This window comes from Stylophora pistillata, chromosome 4, assembly GCF_964205215.1.
Source record: "Stylophora pistillata chromosome 4, jaStyPist1.2, whole genome shotgun sequence".
Taxonomy (NCBI): Eukaryota; Metazoa; Cnidaria; class Anthozoa; order Scleractinia; family Pocilloporidae; genus Stylophora; species Stylophora pistillata.
In genome coordinates, this window is record NC_142522.1 from 38,631,845 (window position 1) to 38,656,755 (window position 24,911).

A 24,911-nucleotide genomic window follows, 5' to 3' on the forward strand; every position below is an offset into this window, starting at 1 on the left:
TTTTTTTCGTTTTTTTTGTTTTTATTTTTTTGTTTTTTTTGTTTTTTTGTTTTTTGAGACCTGAAGGAGGGCACTTATTCGAGACAGGGTGCTTATCAGGGAAAGGGCGCTTCTTTCTTTATTTTTTGCTAAGAAATAGAAGAATGTGCGAAACAAAGCTTTGCCGATGATGTTCGTTTGAAAAGGATCAAGAGGACTGGAAAACGAACTTGCTGCTCTTAGATCCTTTCTTGCTGAAAAGACCAGCCAAGTAATTGTCACAAATTTTTAAGGCAGGATCGGTCGTTTGAAGGAAATGCGCACTTACGTAGACATGATGGTTGAGAAACTTGGTCAAACTGATGATCAAACTAGATGTAATGATTCATATAGTTAAATGGCTCAACTGGTTAAAATGGTCAAATTCATGAAAAGTTTGAACCAATTAAACAAAGATCAAAGCAAGTGGAAAAATATGATTACCATATTTGATCTCAATATCTATGTACTCATATGGTGCTATCACTGAAACGGAAACGAAACAGGAGCGCTTATTGGAATGAGACAGCTTACTCAATGAGGGTACTTGTTAGGATCGGGGCGCTTATTAACAAATTCGAGGAGGGCACTTATTAGAGAGAGGGCATTTATTGGAACGAGAACGCTAAATCGAACAATAACGGCAAGCCTAAATCAAAGGCTTGAAGTCTTCGTGTTGAGCGTATCATGTTTACTCTGAATGTAAGACGACAGGCTGTAGCCCGCGGCGTTTTTGAGTCCTTATCAAAGGACTCACAATTTTCACTCTGTATTTGAGATTATCATTTCTACCTTTATACATTTTTTTTTTGACTCTTCTTGTTTGCTTGAAACAGAATCTTTGCTGCTTCCTTTTGACCGAAGAGCCTTAGTCGAAACGCAGCCAATTATATTCACGACGAGACAACAAGGAAATATTAATTTTAATTGTTTTAAAATATTGGTAAGAATAATTTCATCTTGGACACTCTTTTAAGGTGATCTCTCTTTATTGAGCAGGCTCTTAACTGACTTGCAACCGCTAACTTCCATCTCAAAGTTTAACGTAACTCAATCTTCTCTGAAACAATTGTTCCCACCCATGCCAAGGTGACAGTAGCTGAGCTGTCTAAGTAGGTACTTCATGCACCACGTAACACACGTCTAATCTCATTAGAAAATATCTTGCATCAAAAACCTTTTTTTTTCTTTGCAAAGTGACCTTTTTCTCTGATTTTCGGACAGTCCAAGTTACGATCTGGCAAACCTCAACTAAACTTGGAGACGTTAATACTAAAAGGAACATATTTGCCGAATTTAAACTGAACTCTAAAGAGAAAAGATTTTAAATGAATTATAAAGATTTGGACAAGAAGGGACGAACATTAAGAGTCGCCCTTTTTATAAACCGAGAGGCTAAGTGAGCCTAGAACGAAAGCGCTATTAAAAAAAAGGTGGAGATAGCAGAAAAATGTCAATTGCTTACTCGTGCAGCCACCTCGAGAAAAATGCTAAACTGCATCAGTTGACAAAAAAATTTTTCCAATAGTGACAGAAGATATCAACTGATATGAAAAGTAAAATTTAAAAAGAAAACTGTGAGGGAATATACAATAGTTTTTTTTTCCAATATGCTTAAAAAATCAAGATGTATGTGTTCACAGTTTTCATCCCGACAACGTGAGTTATGAATATATAATACGCACACACTTCATTTGCCATTAGTTTCCCGCACAGCTACAGAACTAATAAACAAAAAAAAATGTAAATAATTGCGGCAAGTAACTGAATCATTACTTTTACTTTCCATCTCTGAGAGGTTTTTCACAGACTGTGAGAGACTTGTGACGGGTTATGTGGCAATTCACATCATTCCACTTGCCCAACTGGTATTTACCAGAGATCAAAATCTCGGTACACAACTCCTGACCTCTTGCGTTGTTTGGTTCACCAGGGGTCCAGTTAGTGTATCCGTCTAAGGGACTCCCATCAACCCACAGAAAATTACCAATTACGTGCATCTTCCTCAGCCCGAGCCACATCTGAGCTCGAGTCCTTTTCTTCTCTCTGAGATAAACCTGAAATTCATATTTACGCCATTTAGCGTCATGTTTGTGAACACAATGCTCAGACATTGACACAGAGTTTGGAAACTACTGCGTGGATCAAACAGAGGGCCCAGTTGTTCGGAGGCAGGATAGCTTTAACCCAGAGTTAAATTCCAACCCGGGTTTCTTTATTCCTTTGTTTAAAGATCATTTGTCGGATTATTTCTACATTCTTTTTAGGTCATCCAATCTTCACATTGAATACCAAAAGAATTGTACTGAAAATTATTTGAAAGCTCTCAGATTTGAAACCAGATTTCTCACTAACCTTAGGTTTTTTAACCCAGCTTTGAATAACCCAGCCCAGCAGCAGGTAATTATCCTTGGTTAGAATAATAATTTTCTTTAATTCGACAGCCGAGCTCAAAATAATAATCTTTCACATAACGAAAAGGTCGTGTTTTTTTTAAATTTTTTTTTCCGAATGAAATGAAATACGTCAAGATCTTTCTCTGTAACTTTTGTGCTCATTGACTATGCATTTACCTCTCCTCCTATTTTACTTTGATTGAGGTAGTTCAGCTAACTGATTCATCAGGGGTCGTTGTATTGGGTAAAGTTATCCCTTTACTGAATAAATAGTTTGATGATAGAAGAACATGATTCGAATCGTGAGGCTGTGATGACTTGTTCTCTCTATTTCGCTTGCAGAGGGGAAAGGATATGTCATATGGTGATCTGCAAATAGTGCACTGAGAATTTCAACTTATACTTTAAGCAATTAACTTTTTTGTGTAGCTGTTCCGTTTTGGCGCCAAAATGCAGTCGCAAAGAATCTGGGGACTAATTAGCTTTTCATGTTTAAAAGGTGCTGCGAATTTAAATGCTTGTCTAACAATCAACCGAACACATCTGCTAAAAAAGAACAAGTAGAGAGCCGTGTAAAGATTTATGGATTGCCCAACAGAATTTTAAGTAACATTTCGCTGGGAATATTTCAGCCCTTCAAGTGTAATTTCAAATTTAAAACGCAATTTATTCATTTGTTTTGCAGTTTGACTGTTGCCTATGTTACCGTTGGTAACCAGTACAAAAGTAAAACGGTTATCTGTGCATCTGTAGCCTTCAAATTTTAAGTAAAGCTTGGTTACGTAAGTGCGAAACAAATGGCAAACGGCCTCTCTTCATACGTGCCTTAGTTAGTTCAGAGAAATGAACATTGAAAGAAACGACCCTGAATTTTGTATGCAGGTATACAATACTCTGCCATTGTTTACACCAATACGCTCGAAAAACGGATACCTTAGCAAGCTCTTTGACAAATTCGTTTTCCTCCTCTGAGGATATGATAATCATCTGTGCATTGAACTTCAAACACTGGCTCATCGCGTTCGCCCATCGGTTGGCTCGTGCCTCTACCACCAAGTAGCAATGTCTCTTCAGCTCGGTCCAGGGTGGATAACAAGTTTCTGTATTAAAACAGATATTAAGAATCTTGCATTAACAATCATTCGCCATACAAAATAAAAGGGTGTTTCCTCCAGTACAGATAACATTTAATAAAATAAAACTGAATGAACTCACCTTCACAATAAAAGTCAGTCTTGGTCCAGTTTCCTTCGTTACACTCTGTGGTTGTGTTTCCTACAACTTTGTACCCAGGTTGGCATTCAAAGTCAAAGGTTTGACCGCTGCGATGGAGAGTCTTTATATTGTTCGGCAGTTGAGCATGAACGACGTCTGTTTTAGGAGGCTTGGTGCAAGGTTTGGCTGAATAAATGAGTGGAGAGCATATTACCGTAAATAAAGCATTATAAGAAAGTAACTAGAAAATTAATTTTTACTTTGGCAGCTAAGAGTTGTTTCAGTGTAAACTCCTGATAAATTTCGTGTTTGGGTGTTAGTTATATGCCGCTATACAATAAAGTTTCCTTAAACCAACTGTAATCGATAATATCTGGGAGACAAGATAAAGATGTCTTGAGTCAACGCGAAAGAAGGATTGATTTTGGAGTAAGGACCATGTAACAGGCTTATCTCTTGTACTCACAGATATCGCTGCAGAAGGATTCTCGGACCGCTCCAGGCTCTGTATGTGACACTAGATAAGGACACTTAACACACTCTGTGCTCCTTTCATCTGGTTGATATGTGCCAACAGGGCATGGTTCGCAAATTCTTTTTCCGATTTCATAGTAACCAGGTGGACAGTATTCTGAAACGGTAATTATTAAGGTGAGTATCATTTAAAACTTAGCAATCGTCAACTGAGTAAAATGTGTTACTTACCTGTTAATATCTCCCATATAATTCAAAAAATATAGTTTTACTCAGCAATGGACAATCTCCAAAATTTTTTAGGGGTAGAAACTATTAATTCTCATTTGGCGTGCCGTGTGTAATAAGTAAGTTTTAGAAATCGAAAAAAATCAAAACCTAAAAAAAACAAAAACTGAGCGAAAGCCTAAGCTAAAAGAAGTCTGAGTTTCGCTGAAGTATCGTATAACAAAAGAGGAAAAATGATAATCAGTCAAAATTAAAAAATCAAAAAACTGTAATTGTCAGTTTGGTAACTCTTTTGATTGAGAGTTGAATTTTTGACCTTACCGCATAAATATCCATCTTCATGAGTTCTTGTGCCACTTGGACATTTTTGTGATGGAAATCTGACAACAAGACTGTCCTTGTCACCAGTTATCGTCAAGTTTCCCTTACGAATCTTCAGCTTTTCGTTCTCAAGAGAAGAATAGAGCTTTTTTAAACTGTTTCCTATGCGTTGTCTAGAGAGCGAGAATTCATTAAGTGCTTCGAGCTTCTTTCCTTCTGGGGTGATGGGATCTTCCCCATGAAGGACGAACGATATCACTGCATCTGGAAATGGTGTGTAATACACATTATGTATTTTTTTCTCAGGCCAACTCATGCGTTCCAGCATTTTCTGAGTAAGATGTTGGTAATCCTTAGTATCTATCTGTCGAAATTTGTCTATTCTATTTCCTTTGCAATTATGTGGACTGCTGTTTTCATCAGAGTGCGTGGAAATACATTGCTTTAGCTTTAAACTGAGAGCGATTCTAGGCACGCCTGGAATGAATCTTAAAACGTCCAGTCTTGCAATTTTACTTTGGACACCACCATGCAAATTCGACACGTTACAGTAGTAAAAGCCAGCATTTTCTGTTGTCAGATTTCCCATTTCCAGAACTGGGTCCGTCACGTTGAGACGAACAGCATCACGGCTCATACCTTTCATTGGAATAAAGAACCACTCTGTTGATGGCCGAGGAATGCCGGTGCTGTTGCAGATCATCCACACTGTTTCGTCTCCAACGAGCTTCTGCTTATCCAGTGGGTGTTCGGTAATATGTGGTCTTTGATGCACAACCAGGATGGTGACATTAGATACTGTCCTTCCTCTCGTGTTGGAAGCGTGACACTTGTAGGCTCCTTCACTATGTTCGGTGACATTTCTTAGCTCAAGTATGGTCCCATTTTCCCCTTCTAGTGGCTCTCCGTTCTTCATCCACGTGTATTCAACTTTCAGAGTGCTTTCAGCCTCACACAGTCAATCGATATCTTCGCCAAGGAGTGCAACAACTTTCACTGGAGAATTTTTCCTGATTGTGGGTTTCTGGCCGCAGAGTATCATCTCATCATTGCTTCCGCTAATGAAAGACTTCGCTCGCGATAGCTTTCTTTCTAACAATGACACAGTAATGTTCTCCCTCAAAATACTGCTAATGATCTTGTTTAAAGAGTGAAGCGCGTCTTTGATTTCGAATGCCCTGGGATGATTTTCCATTTCATACATTTCATCCAAACTGTCAAAGAAGAAGCCAGCACAATCAGAAATCCCCGAACATTGTGTAAAGTTCTTCCTCTGCGTCATTACATCGAGAAATCCACGTGCATCACTTAGTATGTCGCTCCAAGATGTCGTTCCTGTGATGTTAAGCTGAGCATTCTTGAGAAACTGGATCATATCGCTGTAAGAGTTGTTTCCATCGTTTTTATCGTCATAGTTGAGCTCTTCTATTCCTTTGATGCCTGCAAACACAGATTGATCAACTCCTCGCTTACTTTCAATTGAAAAATACATGGATTCAACGATATCAGAGAATAGAATGTGGGCCTCTTTGGAAAGATGACATTCGTGTCTGTCAATTGAGAAGTCGGTGTCATTTGCTTTGGAGATGATGAATTCGTCTCTTAATGACCTACGCCTTCTTACGTTGGGTGTTCCAAAAAGCGTGTTCACAATACGTTTTGACGCCAAGGCCAGGGAATCGTCTTCATTTTTGAAGTCCATAGGAAACTGAATTGCTTTTTGCAAGCCTTCAAATGTCCTAACGTAAACTGTGAGGGGAAATCTCGTCTTTGCCGATGAAGAGGTCAGTGCAACCGAGAATGCAAGACTTTCTACGTAGATCAGTGGTTTTCCTCTACGTTTCTTTATATTTTCACCAATTTTTAGACCCAGTTTTTCTCTCTGTTTCACTGTGTTGAGATTAATAGCTTTTCGAGCAAACTCACGCTGCTGAAGTCGTGCTCGAACCAGCTCTAACTGCCTTACACCACTTTCAAACTTTATTTCTGCCTTGTTTAATTCCAACTGAGCACGGGTGGAATGTTTTCCTTTCACTAGCATATCTTGAAAGTCTCTAAACATGGTCTCATTTTCAAACTCTATTTCAGCGGCAAGGCTGTCCAATTCAAAAGAGCAATTTGTGTTGTGCGAGACGCACGCTGGATCTAGAACTTTTATGCTTTCATTTTTTGGACATTCGTACATGTGATAACCAGAAATCACAGTTTCCATCTTTTCTGAATCGCAAATGAACCTTTGGATCTCTTTCGTTTTGTATTCGTGAAAGTTTTTTGTTACATAAGATTCGATTCGTTTCATTGGACCAGATACTGTGTAACTATCGCAGCCAAAGAAAAAGTCCTGTATAAATCCAAGTCCCAAAAAACCCCCTCCACATTTATTAACTCGTGTGTGCGTAGAACTTGGGATCATTTGGATTTTCTTTTCCACTTTTGAAACAATGACTTCTTCTTTCACTGTATCCTTCACTCTACGGCAAACGGGCACGGTGTAATTCACAAATACTGGCTTTTGACAAACCGCTGGTATGTAAGTGTTGGAATCGATAAAATCACAGGACAAGAATTGGCATATTTTTCTGTTCTTTACTTTTAAAAACTGATCCAGGGAAGACTCGAGCTCTAGTGATGCTTTTCCATATTCAGTGCTTATTCTTTGGAATCTGGAAAGTCTTCGTTGCTTTTCTAACAATGCTTCATCGAAAATAGACTTTTTCTTCTTCACCAGTTCCTTTGCGATCTGTAGCTTTTCTTCAGCACGCGATATCGATCTCTCACACCTTTCAACTCGTTTGACAGCTCTCTCTGCTACGAAATTTACAAAGGCAGTCACCCGCCTTTGAAGAAGATTTGGAAGTTGGGAAGAATTCGTCATTCTTCCGTTAACTGCGAAGATTAAGGAGCTCCAGTCTGAAGCATGACCAATCACTGCCACTACGTTCATGTTCGCCATATATCTATCAAATATCTTCCCTTGCATTTCAAACGATAGCTGATTCTTAGTTAATGATACATTAACATACTGATTAACGGCCAAAAGATTACTTATTCCCGCGAAATGACCTGACACCTCCTTAGAGTCTCTCGGAAAGAAGAATTCAACAACGTGTCCCATAGGAAGCGTCAGTATGTTGTCTTGACTTAAAGCCATCTGCCTCAAGGCTTCTCCTCTTCCTCTAAACACTGATGTATGTGTTGTGTTAGAAACGCAGTTGCGCTCTGTAAGGTAGTCAAGTGTTGTGCTTAAATCCTTAAGGCACAGGTTTTTCAAGCAAAGCTTGCCTCTGAAATGGAAGCTTATTCCGTTAAAGGCTTGGTTAACTGATTCTCCATCAAGATTGAGGCGTAACTCTGTAGGAAATCTTGCCTGAATTCCGTCAATTCTGTTTGAAAGCACTGCATACTTTCCTTTGTTGCTTGAAGAGGGAATATGGTCTATGATGACGTCTATGATGCTTAACAAGTATTTAAACTTATTTTCTATACGGTTAAGGAGAGTCAGTGCTCGTGTAACTGCCACTGTATCTCCAGTTATCATCTTTTCTAGTTCGGTCACAGAAGCATTCATTTGCGAAACAGTGTCAAAAGATTTTTCGAGAGCAATTTCACCATGGGGTATAACTTCTTTGGCTTTGACTATGACATATTGCAGATCAGGTATTAGCGAAATAATGCTGGAAAGAAAGCTTTTAACTTCACCGATGTTGACGATATTGTCTTGCATTCCTCTGCTTACTGACATGAGTATTGCCAAACGAATATGTTGATTCTCTATTGGCCAAATGTAAGTTGCAAAAGGGCTTTTTTCCAAAAAATTGTTGGAGGATTTCTCAAGTGTCAGGAAGATGCCTTGCACTTTCTTGCTGCATTCCGCTTTTCCTTAAAAAAACAAAAAAAAATTTTCATGGATAATTACTGGTCCATGAACGAGGATGTAGTCATCGAGATATAACGAACCCGGAATTTTGGAGAGCCCAAATAAAAATGCGTTAGCAAATCTGGTTTTATTAGGGCTATCCGCACCGCTGCTTTGGATAAACGGCTGAAACGTGAACCGGTTTTTCAACGCCGTAATCTAAATTTTATGTGAATAGAAATGTCTCAGGCTATCAATAGAACATGTGGCACGAAAGAAATATGAAGAACGTTCGCAAAAATAAAACAAAATCCCTTGCTATGTACTAAATACATAAATTTCGATGATTTAACATATGACGCACGGATGATTCACGAGTTCCGTAGTTTCTTTCCGGGACCCGTAGGGGTGTGGAAAAATGGAAGGAAGGTTTGAATAACTTTTTCGATAAACAGTTGCTGATGGTGTGATAGGCGGCTTTTTCCTTAAGGGGGGCTTGGGGCATGCGATAAGGGCAATTAAGAAGTCATATACCGCTCTTAACCCACTTTTAAAGAAACCTCTTTTCAAACAATGGGCATAATGTTACTCTTTCGACGTTTTGTTTCAATTAATGTCTAAGATAAAACGTACAATTTGCATTACTGCTGCTAGAAGGTTCGCCTCGAATCAAGTTTCTTTTAAAGCAAAGCAGAGAAATATAGCTATTCCCATCCTCGCTCAAGAATGGCAACCTACTCGTTAGATGTCTCGACACTCTTTCTTGACTGTTTACGGGAACAACACATTTCCCTATAGAAACCACAGAGAAGTTAATCAAATCAAATTTGGCCGACTATAAAATTTCCTACCTCCCAAGATAGCTTTTCCACTTGCTTTTATTGAACCAAGTCTCAGGATAAAGTCTTTTCTGAGTACTCTTCCAGAAACGTTCAGAGATGCTTCTCCTCTTAATTGCATGTCCATCCGTTGAGACATAAGGGTGGTAAATAGCTGTTTAGGAATGTATAAACATTTCGGTAATTACTATAAGTCAGTATGGTAGGAAGGTGTCTGTATAAACTGCTGAGGCGTTTTTTTTTTTTTTTAAAAGTCAAAGGCTTGTTTAACCATTGATATAACAGTGGTTTAGCCGTAATTAGAACGCTGTTATTCACCTCCTTTATGACATTAGGAAAACAATCAGTTTTTTTTGTCACTTACACTGTCCATACGTTCAGATCTGATAATGGCATCTCCACTCATCCTTAATGTCAAGAGGAGGCGCTTTGGGATCCCGAATTTCCAGTTCAGGTTTCCTTTCAGCCACATATTGAAATGGAAAGGGGACAATTCTTGTAACTCCTGGCCATTCCAAATAAATCCATTTACAAAACGAGCAGTTTCTTTATCTTTATGAATACCAATCGAATCCACATGAAGGCTGAGCCCTTTATCCTGCATGTCCTGGAAGATATTCAGAGAGCTCTTTAAAATATTAGCCTGGCCTATGGAAAGGCTAACTAACAAACCAGGTTTGCAGATGTCAATTGCAAAGCAGGTTGTCCCATCTGCGAACAAATAAACATCGGTTTGTGCGACTCGGATTTTATAATTCACAGTAGGACGGTAATAGACGAGACTTGATGCTGAATTTAAGGGGAATTCAGGGCAGTGTTCCAAATTAGGAACTAAACTAGCTGCAATGTTCTGAATGTTAAAAAGGTTGTTGTTCTCGTCGACGGAGAATGAAAGCCAGTCTGGTGCCACTGATGAGAGAGCCCCCATAAACGAAGACACGAATGCGTCATTCTGTATGAGCTCAAGTAGGCTATTCGAGTCTGTGAGTCTTGCTTGGCATGTGCCATTTCGCAAATGCAGAAGTGCGTATTGTTTGGAAGAAGAGGTCATAGCCATTCCAGCCTCAATCATCTTATCCCGCGAGACACCATTCCTTGGATTTAAACCGATCAGAGAAAGAGGAATATTTAGGTTGTCGGCAGCTGTGATGTGCACGATACCATTGGTAGAAGGAGGATTCTTTGTCCACGGCGCGGTAGATATTAGACGTGCTTCACATGAAACTTTTGTTTGCTGTTCCTCGCAGCCTGTGGGTAGCTCGCCTTTGCGAAGAAACAGCTTTGTGCTCAGGCTGCCATTAGGGAACATTTTCGGTGCACTGAATAAAACGCCTGGTGTAGGAACTTCAAAATCGTTCTCACTTTCACCCTGAAGATCATATGTGATCTTTCGAATTCCTGGTTTTTCGGCTAAAACTGTAAATCCTTCCATTATTTTTAAAGGATCGAAGACTACTGATTGTGGCTGAAATGCTACTTCTTTCTCGGATGTTAATATCACTTTGAGGCGTCTCAATGGTCTTGCTAGAAGGAAAAGCCTCCCGGATTTCGTATTGGTGAGTAGTTTAGGAAAGATCGGCGTCACGACATGTCCAGTTTCACAGTGACTTCCTTTATAACCGGTGCCTTCACAATTACAGGCATATTCCTTTTCGTTCAGTGTTAAACATTTCCCTCCTTGTTTGCATGGATTAGGTTGGCAGGTCTTGATCTCTGTGACAACAAAGAAATAAAATGAAAAAGTTTATGATGCATTCCAATAGGCAATTTCCGAATTACGTATGGCCTCTTTTTCGAAACGAGGCCTAGTGCTCAATCATTCGTGGGAAAATGAGTTTAATTTGCATGTGAATGAAAACTTATAATCAAATAAAAAGATGAGCACCAGGACTCGTTTTGAAGATGAGGCCAAGGGTAATTCGGAAATGGGCTATTGGTTCGACAGGTTTTGCGAATTTGGAATTTTTTTAATTTGTTTGTTGGTCGGAAGATCTCTTCTCTTTTTTTCTTTTTATGTGCTTAAAATAAATTAAATAATCACATTATTGAATCCAGGATCTGACGTGACACACATTACATCAAAAGTATATTCACACTGCGTTTCCTTTAAGACAAGAAGGTCAGAAATTAATCTACAAATAACAAGTACTCTATACATTTCCTCACGGTAGCCATAAATCGAAAAAATTCGGTTTCAACTTTTTACTAGCATGTGGTTGTCCAAGTAATCTCATGAACTTACCGTGGCTGGGTTTATTTTAAGCTAGTTTTGTCTTCCTTAAAACTTACCTTTACAAGAAAACCTTCCAAAGTTCCAGGAAACGTCGTCACCCTTGGAATTAAGGATACAATTGGCTTCTCCGTCTCCCACCAAGAAAAATCCACGACGACAACCAAAATGGCAAGTTGAACCGAGGGAGGTAAAGCAAGGCACTGATATAGTTTGATTCTCACGGGTGGTCAGCGTCTTGCAATTTTTTGCTAAGGGATAGCAAAGATACGGGTGAGTGATTCTCAGAATTGCCTGATTGGTTCCATTAAGACTCGGATTATAATTATAGTAAGACGTACATTCGTTCACTGTTCAGTTACCTAAAATTAAGTCCCAATTCGGAGGTAACTAGAGCTCTAACGCCTTAAAAATCTGAATACTTTCTGATTTCCAGCCACCAAACACGAATGGCTTGGTATAACGTGGTATAACACTCATATACCAATCAGGGGCTGGAGCTCTGGAAATACTCTAGTTTTCAGAAATCGAGTTTATTGAATAGAAAGCAACACACGCGTATGTGACTCAAAGACAGCCATTATTAAGAGTAATGTGACCCGACATGTTTGGCCTGTGTACCAGATTGTAGCGTCATGAAAAAGGATTAGCTGTGCGTATTAATAGATCGGGACTCTATGGAAGAAGTAAACTCTAACTTTATTTGGCCAGAATCTTACTTTCCCGAGAAAGAAGGATGGCAGTTACCTTGACAGAAAGGCAGTTTTCCGCTCCACCGTGAAGAAGCAAGGCATGTTCTCGACTGTGGTCCGACCAAATCATATCCCGGTTCGCAAGAAAATAAACAGGTGGCGTCAGTGACAAGTCCTGAACAATTCATTCCGCCATTAAGCGGAGAAAAAACTTTCTCACAAGGCTGAGCTGGAAGATAATTGCAAGAGTTGCATTAGGAGAAACCTGCTTACCTTTCTGAAAAAGTTAAATCACCGGGTGAGCATCGAACACAAACAGACAGAATCGCTCTCGAAGACGAACCTTTGTATTTTTTCCTGTCCGCTGACAATATGTAACCTGGTCTACATGAGCAAACGTAGCTGCCATCTGTGTTGTGGCAGTTATGGTCACAGGAATGGCTTCCACTAAGGCATTCATCAATATCTAAGGACAAGACAGAAGAGGGTATCAGGATATACTTTATTTCGAGTAAACCGGTTGGAATTATCTTTATATAAAAATAGAGATTTTAATCGGTACAACTGCTTTTACGGACGGATGAAACAGTCGCTATATACGTATTAGACAATGAGCAATGTAAAAATTAACTGTGCTACCGGTATTCGGAAAACGAGACGTTAAGCTCCAGTGAAGTGAAGTACATGTTGTTTGTTGGTGGTGACTTTTCTGTGCCATTTTAGATAAATTTTTTAACAGAGTCCGAATAAATAGCATTGGCCAAGAATCCTGAATAGTTCGAGAAGGACTAGTTGGCTTTTTACAGAGTGCAGCTAAAGAGATGGACAATCCCAACGAGCAGGAGTGTGAAGGATTTATGACCTAGAACCGTCTCTCCCTTCAGTGCCTGACCACTTAGCCATATATTTTAACGTTTGAGGGAAATTAGCTCTCGGATCTTTTGAACATTAGTGTTTTATGAGTGTCCTGTTCCTTGAATTGATTTTTCTTAGAACCTCACGGAGTAATTATTCGCCGTTTTGAAGCAGCATTTTGCATCCCTTTGCCTGCTTAAGAATGCCAACCGGATAAACAAGGTGGCTCTACTAACCTTTACACTGTCTCTTGTCATACATCAGCGCATATCCTCTCCTACAAGAACACTGAAAGCTTCCCTCGACGTTCGTGCAGATGTGATGACAACCAGAAAGAGTAGCTGTTTCGTTACTTCGAGCAATGGCTCTAGGATCACACTCATCGATATCTATGAGAAATACTGGATAGGTCTTTTTCCTACGTAGACATACCGTTTGAAGGGGCGGTAAAAGTTTACATTTTAACAAATCCCCTGACAACGCCTGGAAGGCAGCAAACCTCTGAGGAGTGCATTTGCTGTCGGAGAGTGCTCAATAGGGACCCTAAGCCGTCACGTCGACAAAGCAAAGAAAACGTGGATTAAGTAAAAACAATTTTTAAATCAATAATAATAATTTCATGAGTGGCTGGATGTGTTACAATGCCGCACCTAAACTTCAGCATCACATATAACAGGTGTTTATTAATTTCCGGAGTGTTTTTTAATTTCAGGAATAAAAAATTCAACGATTATTTGTCGTAATGTCCTGAAATTAAGATTATTAATCGCAAAGGGCTTCACTTACGATTATTAGTCGCAAAGAGTGTATTATGGCGATTAATAATCGTGGAAAGTACGGCTATTAATCGTGACTGCATCATGAATAGTCGTGTTTGACGAGCTTTTAGACTAATAATCGTGCATCGTACGGTTAATAATCGCATCTGACAACAAATGTCATTATTAATCGTACTCCTCTCCAGAGAAAGTTCAACTAGAACTTTTTTTGGACGGCCGCCATTACGACCAAAAATTCAGAAGTTAGTACTTCTTCGCATATGGCTTTTCAAGCAATAAATGTCACACATTTGAGGTCTTCTCGGGTTCAAGTTCTCACTGAACTTCATTTCTGTTTAAAAAGTGTGTTTACCAATGATGTTTTTCTTTTCTTTCGTCCTTTGACGAAGTTCAGCGCAGGCTTTCGATATCGTGAGAGAGTTGACCAACGTTTCTTCTCGATGACCTAGAATAATGTGAGTAAATACGTTAATTTCGGACAGGTTTTAAGTAGATTTAAGTTTAACTGAATACAGTTGCAAACGAACAGCCCAATGAGTCAAATCACGAAAAATGCCGAATCCCAACAACGGCCTTTTTGCGAAGTTGAAACGTACGTTTATGGGAAAGCGACAGATGAAACCGGCGGCGGTGATCGATGTGAGACAATTATTTCAGTTGTGAATAACTTGCAGCGCACTTCACTAGTCCCAGCTTTACTGAAATAGAAATTGTCAGACTCAATCCAAAAAAAAAAAAGAAACGTTTCACTGATTTCCCTACCCCGATCTATTTTCTTTTCCTTTTTTTCTATTTTCTTGTTTAATCAAACGTAATTCGAGATACGTTTGCATTTTTCATAAACGAAGAGGAAAGATTAATTTGAGTCGCGGGTTCATTTCTCCATCCAGCAAGACTCTAATTCTTTGCAGAACTATTGTGTTTCGAAATGGGTCGTTCAACAGCAATGGGGAAAACGCTGTTCCAGAATGGAAAAACTATTTTCGATATTTTGAGTGAAACCCACCCCGGCAAGATTTGGCAAATGTCACGCCGATTCGGTGAGATGTCTTTCTATTCTTTTTGTGATGCTTATCTAGCGGTTAAATAGTCGTTTTTCACCCGAAACTGAATGACAGACAAGTAACAACAAGAATGGCCTTTCCTCTTTTATCTCATAACTGTTTTACAGTCTTTCATTTTAGGCATACAAACTGACAAACAAATCAGAAAAACAGTTCGCGACTGTCGACTCGTTCGAGCTACCGAGTGCGATTATATTTAGATACGCATCATTAGATCAAAACAAATTACGTCGCATGGGTTTTCGTACTTTCCGAAACTTCTTTTATTCGATTAGCATATTTCTGAGAGATGAATTTAGGTAATATCTAAGTGTACAATGGGTTCTTGTCGAAAGTTTTTTTTTTCCACGGTCAAAATTCAATTTGTAGGAATTTCGAAGCCTGCGTCACGCACGCGCTCCAGATGAAAAAGAAAAAATTCATATTAATCAATGTTATATTTGTTTCAGCCCAAACACGTTGTTTCGGTGACAAACATTCCCAGGGATCTTAGGTACAAATTCATACAAGGTAATTACATAAACTGGTAAAGAAACGTCCATTTGCTCTGTTTTCAAGCATCTGCAGATTCAAACCTTTCTTCAACTGAGAGACAGCCATAAAAAATGATTCAATCAAACAGCCACGATAAAAGATGGTTTCTGAAATGCACTGTGGTATACCGATCAGATCAATCCAAGCGGAATGCAAAGAGAGATTGATGATATATGTAAAGCTTTTCTTCGTATACACTTGTCAGCTGAAAACCTGTGACTTTTTCCCGCGAAAATAACTTGAAAAGGTTTCGGCACGGTATTACAAAGAGCCAAGTTGAAGAGTTCTTTTGCCTATGGCGAATGAATATGAAAGAATACTTTAAAATCTCTGTGAATGTTTTTAGAATGTTTTCGTCGCCGACAAAACGTGTTTTGCCTGAAACAAATATAACATTGATTGATATGAATTCTTTTCTTTTTCATCCGGAGCGCGTGCGTGACGCAGGCTTCGAAATTCCTACAAATTGAATTTTGACCGCGGAAAAAAAAACTTTCGATAAGAACCCATTGTACACATACATATGACCTCAATTCATCTCTCTTAAATATGCTAATCGAATAAAAAAAGTTTCGGAAAAAAAACCCATGCAACGTAATGTGTTTCGATCTAAATGATGCGTATCTAAATATAATCGCACTCGGTAGCTCGCACGAGTCGACAGTCGCGCACTGTTTTTCTGATTTGCTTGTCAGTTTGTATGCCTAAAATGAAAGACTGTAAAACAGTTATGACGTAAATAAAGAAAGGCCATTCTTGTTGTTACTTGTCTGTCATTCAGTTTCGGGTGAAAAACGACTATTTAACCGCTAGATAAGCATCACGATAGCAAAACAATAGAAAAAGACATCTCACCAAGCCGGCGTGACATTTGCCAAATCTCGCCGGGGTGGGTTTCACTCAAAATATCGCAAATATTTTTTCCATTCAGGAAGAGCGTTTTCTCCATCGGTGTTGAACGACCCATTTCGAAACACATTAGTTCTGGAAAGAACTAAAGTCTTGCGGGATGGAAAAATGAACCCGCGACTCAAATTAATCTTTCCTCTTCGTTTATGAAAAATGCATACGCATCTCGTTCGATAAAACAAGAAAATAAAAAAAATAAAAAAAATAAAAATATATATATATATAATCGGTGTAGTGAAATCAGTGAAAATTTTTTCTTTCTTAGGATTGAGTCTGGAAATTTCTGAATCAGTAAAGCCGGGACTAGCGGAGTGCAATGCAAGTTATCCACACCTGAAATAATTGTATCACATCGATCACTGCAGCCGGTTTCATCTTTCGCTTTCTCATAAATACGTTTCAACTTCGCAAAAGGCCGCTATTGGGATTCGACGCGGCATTTGTCGTAATTTGACTCATTGGGCTGTTCGTTTGCAACTGTATTCAGTTAAACTTAAATCTACTTAAAACCTGTCCGAAATTAACGTATTTACTCACATTATTCTAGGTCATTGAGAAGAAATGTTGGTCAACTCTCTCACGATATCGAAAGCCTGCGCTAAACTTCGTCGAAGGACGAAAGAAAAGAAAAACGTCGTTGGTAAACACACTTTTTAAACAGAAATGAAGTTCACTGAGAACTTGAACTTGAAGACTTCAAATGTGTGACATTTATTGCTTGAAAAGCCATATGCGAAGAAGTACTAACTTCTGAATTTTTGGTCGTAATGGCGGCCGTCTAAAAAAATATTCTGGTTGAACTTTCTCTGGAGAGGAGTACGATTAATAATGACATTTGCTGTCAGATGCGATTATTAACCGTACGATGCACGATTGTTAATCTAAAAGCTCGTCAAACACGACTATTCATAATGCAGTCACGATTAATAGCCGTACTTTCCACGATTACCTTATTATAGGAAATTAACAATGCATGTAATTAACGCGAATTTCAAAAATTCGCGTTAATTTTATGTATCTTAAATTACCTCATTGTTAATTAAAATGATCGACGTTAATTAAAAGCATCGTTATTTAAAGACACCTTTATTATAAGCAAAGCCACAATTCCTCTACGTCACCGTCAGAGTCGGTTGACGCATCATCATTTAATATTAAGTTCAAAATGTCCTTAGATTCATCAGTGTAGCGATCGTCTTCTCTGAGGGGATAACTCACTTCTTCAACTTTCTTGCGCAAAATGTCTATCGCATTTTTGTCATCTCATTTCACTTCTTATGTTTTTTACCGGAAATAGAGAGCAAATTTTGTTGTTGGCCGTTGTTGTTTTCTAACGAAATGAGTGCGAAAAATATTAAATTCACGTCTTAATTATGCAACATACCGCAAGGAAATTCGCGTTAATTAAATGTATGTAAGCATAACTTTTGGAAAATTCGCGTTAATTTTATGACGCGTAAATTTTCTTCACGTTATTAACATGCTTCGTTATATTCCTATAATAAGGCATTAATCGCAATAGTACACTCTTTGCCACTAAATATCGTAAGTGAAGCCTTTGCGATTAATAATCTTAATTTCATGACCTTACGACAAATAATCGTTGAATTTTTTATTCCTGAAATTAAAAAGCACTCCGGAAATTTGTAAACACCAGTTATATGTAAATAGGATTAAGTTCCAAATTTAAACTTAAAGAATTTGCCATCGGTGTTTCTTTTCTCGGACAACATAAATTTTGGTGATTTCGCGTTGTTGTTTGGCAGAGGACGGCTAAGAAATGTACAAAGCTTTAAAATTCACGTGCTGAGCGATTATTCTGCCAACAAGATTTCTTGTTCTCCCACATCCGTTGCCGTAGTGTTTGCCTAAGGTCCCTAATATTTATGGTCACAACCAAAACGCGGAATGAATCGTAGATGAAATTCTACCTTTTAATTTTGAGAGTTTGGTTCTAAACATTACCTGTGCATGTCCTATTATCAGTCGTTAGTTGATATCCTTTGCTGCAAGAGCACTTGTAACCACCAAGAGTATTACTGCAAACATCTTGACAGTCGTGACCTAACTTGCATTCGTCAATGTCTGAAATTTAAAGAGAGTTTGTAGCTCTACATCATATAGTATGAAGCCCCGACGATCACAGCATGAAGCCCTGACGGCTAATACAGTATGAAAACGTATCAAGCATGATAGTGCGAAGCAGTGACGGCCACAAGTGTATGAAGCCCTTACCAGTATGATTTCTCGCCCAAAATGAGGCGCAAAAATCCTTTGCTTGCGCTGCTTCACATCTTTAAGTCGCTTTAGTAATGCGTGTGCTACTTTGTACCGAGGCCTGTTGGGCGAATAAGCGCACTTTATTATGTTGCACCCGCCTTTCTTTGCCAACAGGAATAGGATTGTAAGTATCGCAACTAATAGTGAATATTGATTGCTTTCTTTGTCCCCCCCCCCCCATACAGTTTATCGCGCATGCTTAAAATAACGACTTGCACTTACATCATATGAAACTATATATTTCCGTTTTTGTAGGTTGTTTTTATTACCATTGCACAGCTTAACTACGCACGCTACGAGCTTCGCTATTGCGCTGTATATAAATAAGTTTAATGTTACCTGAACAGGTCCTTCCATTGCTGTTTAAATTAAATCCCTTATCGCAGCTGCAGCGATGGCTGCCAAACAGATTTCTACATTTATGTTGACAGTTTCCGTTGTTGCTGGCACATTCGTTTATATCTATCAGAATAAGAAACAGCATTAGAACATAATCAAAGTAAAGCGTGCACTCTGATTGGTAGATTCAGTGCCCACCATCTGCACATGCGTGAGCAAACGCTCTTGGCTATCGCCTCGCGTGACTCTTAAGCTTCTTTCGTGCTTAGCAACATCACGCGTGCATCCATAGTTCAATAGTGTACACTGTGGTGTTTACCATTTGTTTTAAACCATGACATTGATACATTGTAGCAAAAGAAGTCCCTTTCATTTAACACTGAAAACTTACCATTTGTTAAGTCGACAACAAGAAAAGGTTCATTAAAAAAAACCAGGTTGTTGTTATCTTTTTGCGTATATTACAGATAAAGTATTCCACCGATCAGGAATTATTATTGATTTTTTGCAATGATCGTTCAGATTCCATTCTTAAACGTTTTTCGTATATTACCTTTATGAAAAGATAGAGAGACCAGTGAGCCAATCACAAGGTATAGGGAGGCATTGTGATGTTAATTAAGTGACCCTTATCGCAAAGTATTATTTAAACATACCTCTGCATGACTTCTTGGAAACAAGGCGGAAACCACGCGGACAATTGCATTTGTACCATCCAGGATAGTTCACACACTGACGTCTACAGCCTCCATTATTCACGGCGCACTCATCGATATCTGAAATTATTATACATTAGACTAACTACTGCGAGGATCGTGCATCATACGTATCTAATACCGCAGTTCAAAATATATGAACTTCATATATTTCATTGTATCTGATTTATCACTTTCACGGGTTTATTACGAATCAACTTAACGGCCTGCTCCCAGTCGGCTTGTTAGCTCAATTGGTAGAGCGCTGTACTAGTATCGCAGAGGTCAGTTGTTCGAATCCCGTACAGGCCTGATATTTTTCAGGTCTGATTTTCACTATTGCTTAAATAGCGCTATCTACTGCGAGGATCGTGCATCATACGTATCTAATACCGCAGTTCAAAATATATGAACTTCATATATTTCATTGTATCTGACATTAAACTAACTATGAAATATCTGATTGGTCGAGAGCACTCAGTCAAAATACAGCGGCATGTGAAGTTGACATGATGACCCAATATCTGCTGCAGATATTGGGTTATCATGTTGAATTCAAAGTCTATTTAGTTTCCAAGCCCCTTGTTCAGCGACGGCAAATAACTCAGACCTCGGGACATGATGACCCAATATCTGCAGTAGATATTGAGCTATCATGTTGAGTTGGAAGTCTGCCTAGTTTCCAAGCCCCTCGTCCTTGTGGTGTTCTCAAACTTTTGCAAACTCAAAGAGAAGTGTCTTCTTTAGCAGATTGTTTTAAAAAATGCATAGCAAAACGATCATTGAATTCGGTTTTCGCATGATACTAATTATCAAACCTTGTGTCTGTTATCTGCCTCAGCCTTCCGCTTCGGCCAACAACTCACACCTCTGTATTGTAAGTTCGTGATATCATACTCAGCCTCAACCGATAATTGCTTCATAATATGCATGGAACAATTAATCACAGATCAAACCAAGAAAAAGACAATAAGAATATTTTACCAAAGTATGTTTATATGCGATTTTGTTTTACAGAAAAGGCAGCTGCTGTAGGTCTTTTAAAACTCATTATTTTGCAGAAAAGGCAGCTGCTATAGGTCTTTTAAAACTCATAATTTTACAGAAAAGGTGGCTGCTATAGAACTTTTAAAACTCATAATGCTCAATCTCAAAAGTGGATACCGGATGTCTCACCGCACAAGGATTTTATATCAGCAGGCAAAATATACAGCTTTTAATCGCTAACCTTATGAACATTTATGAACCTTTTTCTCGTGGAAATCAAAAAATATCTATTTTGCATTTACTCCGCTTTATCAAAATAAGCTGATTGTAATCATACCTGTGCATACTGTATCACTCTGAAGTCTGTACCCATCGTCACACGTGCATTTAAAACTTCCAACCGTATTCAGACATCGTTTTCCACATGAATTTGATCCGGAGGCGCATGCACACGCGGAGCTGTAAGTGCACTCGTCGACATCTGCCGGATACATTAGAACAAGTGCTAAGGTCAAGCGACAGCCTTGATGAGTATATCAAGGAGGAAGTTATATTTCAACATTTTTGTACTGAGTATGAAAATTTGACACTCACCAAGACACTTTGTGTCATCAAATTTGCTTATATTGTACCCTGGATGGCAATAGCATAATCTCCATGCACCCCTTTTATTGGAACATCTTTGCTCACATCCTCCATTGTTTGGGGAGCATTCGTCTACATCTGTCGAAAATAAAAGAACCAAACCGATCCAGCTCAATTTACTCGGCCTATTGTAATGTCCGTTATCATGACTTTGAGAAATATGAAGACTTTGTCATACTCCTCAATGAGTACACATAAAAAGCAGCGAAATGTATGATAGTTCGTTTGTTGGTTTGTCTGTTTGCACCTCACCTATAGTACAAGAAGGTCCAGTCCAGAATTGAGTACACCTGCACGAGTTCGGACGGGTGCAATTTCCGCCGTGGCTGCAGCCATTATCGCAAATTGCTAGAGATACAAAAGGGTCAGAGAAATGGCAAGAATGTGTGAATGACTTCATAGTTTAATGTTACCTGCTATCATGCTTGTGTCAATTTCATAGACTCCTCTGAAAGAAACGTTTTCACCAGCAAACGATCAAGCTGTAACACTTGATATCTCTCGCAGACTTAAATAATCTTGTTTAATCTAAATGTAGTTTTCGTGGGGAATGAAAGTCTGATGGGATGTCTTCATAACTGAACTTCTCCTTTCAAAATGTCTTATGTCCCCTTTTTCCGGAGCTTTTTGGATTCATGACTGACTTAAAAGGGATCTAGAAGAGGTTTTCATCACAATAAAGGCTATGAAGAGAGACAAATTCTGCATGGCTTTATTCCGTTTCAGACCCAACCTATTGGGCAGCTATCTCCACTTCTTTGCCATCCTTTACAGCATATCAAGTAAGTGTCAGTAGTCCAAACGTAGACCGTCTTCCATGTGTAACCAATTGAAGTTCTGGAGGTATATAGGAATCGAAGTTAGAAACATAAAGTTGAAAAGTCTCATTGTAAAATAAACTCATAAATTTGATCGAATAATGAAGAGAAATTAATCAAAGAACAAATGTTAAAAAAAAAAAAAGAAACAAACCGAAACAGCAGCAAAAACATTTGAAAGGATTGATGCCAAAAAACATTCCGGTTCTCCCTTTAATTTCAATTGAGATAACTTACCTAGATCTTCTGCAACGTTTCCATCCGAATAATCCACATCTTTTGTTGTAGCTTTGATGATGGACAATCGACACCTGCTGGGATTTTGCAACAGACCTACCTTTGTGTTCGATACAAACGTTTAAGCTACAAAAAGATATATGTATAAAGGAAGAAGTCAGTGACAAGTTCACACCGTGACTGCTATGGCAATGGCAAGGGCAATGGGAAGCTGCGAATGTCAGGTCGATATGCTATACTGCTCTCCGTAAACTACAAGTCGCATGATATTAGGATATATCAACAAAGTTGAAATGGTAAATTGGCCACCGTAACGATTACAAAAGCATGATATTAGGTTATCTTTGGCCTTAAGGAAAATTTGGATTATTGTACAATCTCAAACGCTGATGAGAGTCTGTGACAACTGCCCTTGATCATGTGCAGTCAATTGAAAGGAACAATCCAGCAATATATTTGTACACAATTCCATTTAACAACGTAACGATTTTTGCTACACGGGAAAAAAAGGAACCGTTGAGATAAGAAAAAAATTATTTAAGCTATGGAGAGTATTTTTCGTGTTTACACACTCTCATCTAGACTATGGGGGCTGGGAGAATTCGAGATAGTTATGTAAACCTGAGACGTATTCGAGGATTTTCCCAACCTTTCAAGTGAGAGTATCTAAACACGAAAAAAGTGCTAAGTTGCTTATTAAAAACTATTTCTCTACAATAACATGACTAAAGAAGGAAAATTTTGCTTATTTACTTCTTGATTGAGTCGGATTTTCTCTTTACATGCTCTACAGAAGAGTACTTCCGGCTAACTAATCAAATCACGGGTCTGACTATACAAAAACCGATCAAAGTTCGCGTTATAAACATCAAGTCAAGTTTAAATCTGTGGCAAGTGCCATCAACGAGTGAACTAAACCTTTTCAGCTTTGAATCATTCCAAATTTTCCAGAAAACAACTGAAATGTTATAAAATCTATGATTCCTTAAGGAAAGTAGTCTACGACAATTTAATTTAATTTAATTTAAAATTAATGTATTAATGTCACTGTAGTTGATCGCTTTTGAAAGTGATGAAAACTTGCCCGAGAACATGGTTGCGAAATTGAATCGCTTATCGTGCCTCGTGAAAATTTGGCTGGCTGGTAAAGTCTCGTTTTCCAATTCTGAATTTAAAAAAGGCAATTTTAATATCATTGTCAATGTGAAGGTGATACTTGCGCCAAAAATGTCTCAGAGAAAATTACCTAAAAAGAAAATTTTTAGAGCCAAAATGTAGCAGCCGATCGGTTGTGAGAGGTTTGCTTTGAGACAAATTGAGACTAGCAGTTAGTTTGATATGTGTTTTCGTGAACGATTTTGTAATGAATATGATTACTCATGTCTTGTAGAGGATTTCATTACAGTCCTTAAATGTGAAAATCTTTCTTAAAAAAGGTCATGTCTAATTCAGTCAAGGATGATGCAAGTTCGCCAAACGCTTGCGGTTTGAAATTATCTCCTTCGAAGATCCTATGTTGTTACCGTCTACTGACTGCAGAAGTTCACAAGTCGTAGAAATTAAAAAGTCACTCTTTAGGACTGATGTTTTGATTTAGGCTTTAGCACGATACCCAATGTATTACAGCTAAAAATGTGTAGCAAATCTTAAAAATGGTTCCAAGTTAACGCATTCATTCACTTGTTCAAATTGCACTTTTAAGCAGTTTTCGTCGAAAAATTCACTCTAACCTTGTTTTCTAAATATTAAAGCAGTCGAATGTATTATATACTATTTTATTTTATCAAATTTAAACTCTGGTTTTTTTTTCTTTCATTTTCTTCTCAATGTGATGCTTTGTTTCGGTAGCCCCATTTCGTTGCCAATTTAGTCTGCAAGTTATCTTCTCGAAACAATTTGTACGGTATTTCAACGTAACTTTCAGTAAATGGATCAATTAACAATTCCGTTGGGTTACGAGGAAAAGACTACGATAGCTGATGGAGGCAGGCACCTGGTCATTATTGAGCTACTTGGTAACGCTCGTGTAAATAAGTCAGAATCACCTGAGCGAAAATATAGGGAAAACATACTTACCCGCCTTTTGACAACCCCATACCATAAAAAGCTGCACGTCCCACAACAGAGTACAGCACAAGTACAAAAAACACTCCCAGACATGTCTTTTTCATTTCGCTGTGCACTATCTCGGCGTAGCAATACTAAGTTACAAATCAAGAGCAGCAAAACAACTCACTTCCTCTCCACAAGGACTGCCAGTTGGTCTCTGAGAGTATATCACTGTTGAGTAGTTTATTTAAAATCTATTTACTTCCTCGCTGGGGTATCGAATATAACAACTGAAACGTCGGCTGAGACGTCTGAAACGTCTAACACGCTAATCATATCAAAAATTGATTGATGAGTAGGGTTTGAAGTTTTGCCAAACTTGGCTTATCTGACTCCGTAAAGATAGTGAGCACTGTGGAGAGGGGTCATGGAGTAACTAACAAGTTGTGTT

The 24,911-nt window shown here is 38.5% G+C and overlaps 1 protein-coding gene across 1 annotated transcript; it reads right to left on the reverse strand.

Moving 5' to 3' along the window:
* Positions 1 to 923: 923 nt before the first annotated feature.
* Positions 924 to 24,687, reverse strand: LOC111325371 (uncharacterized). The gene is given in 20 exon segments (XM_022929181.2): positions 924 to 2,075; positions 3,348 to 3,514; positions 3,630 to 3,815; positions 4,096 to 4,260; positions 4,653 to 8,531; positions 9,360 to 9,501; positions 9,712 to 11,060; positions 11,637 to 11,828; positions 12,325 to 12,498; positions 12,613 to 12,735; positions 13,361 to 13,513; positions 18,376 to 18,495; positions 19,030 to 19,152; positions 19,686 to 19,805; positions 21,049 to 21,192; positions 21,306 to 21,434; positions 21,609 to 21,704; positions 22,090 to 22,193; positions 22,412 to 22,537; positions 24,488 to 24,687. Coding segments are annotated over 20 exon segments (7,866 nt in total). The 5' UTR covers positions 24,583 to 24,687; the 3' UTR covers positions 924 to 1,796.
* Positions 24,688 to 24,911: the final 224 nt, after the last annotated feature.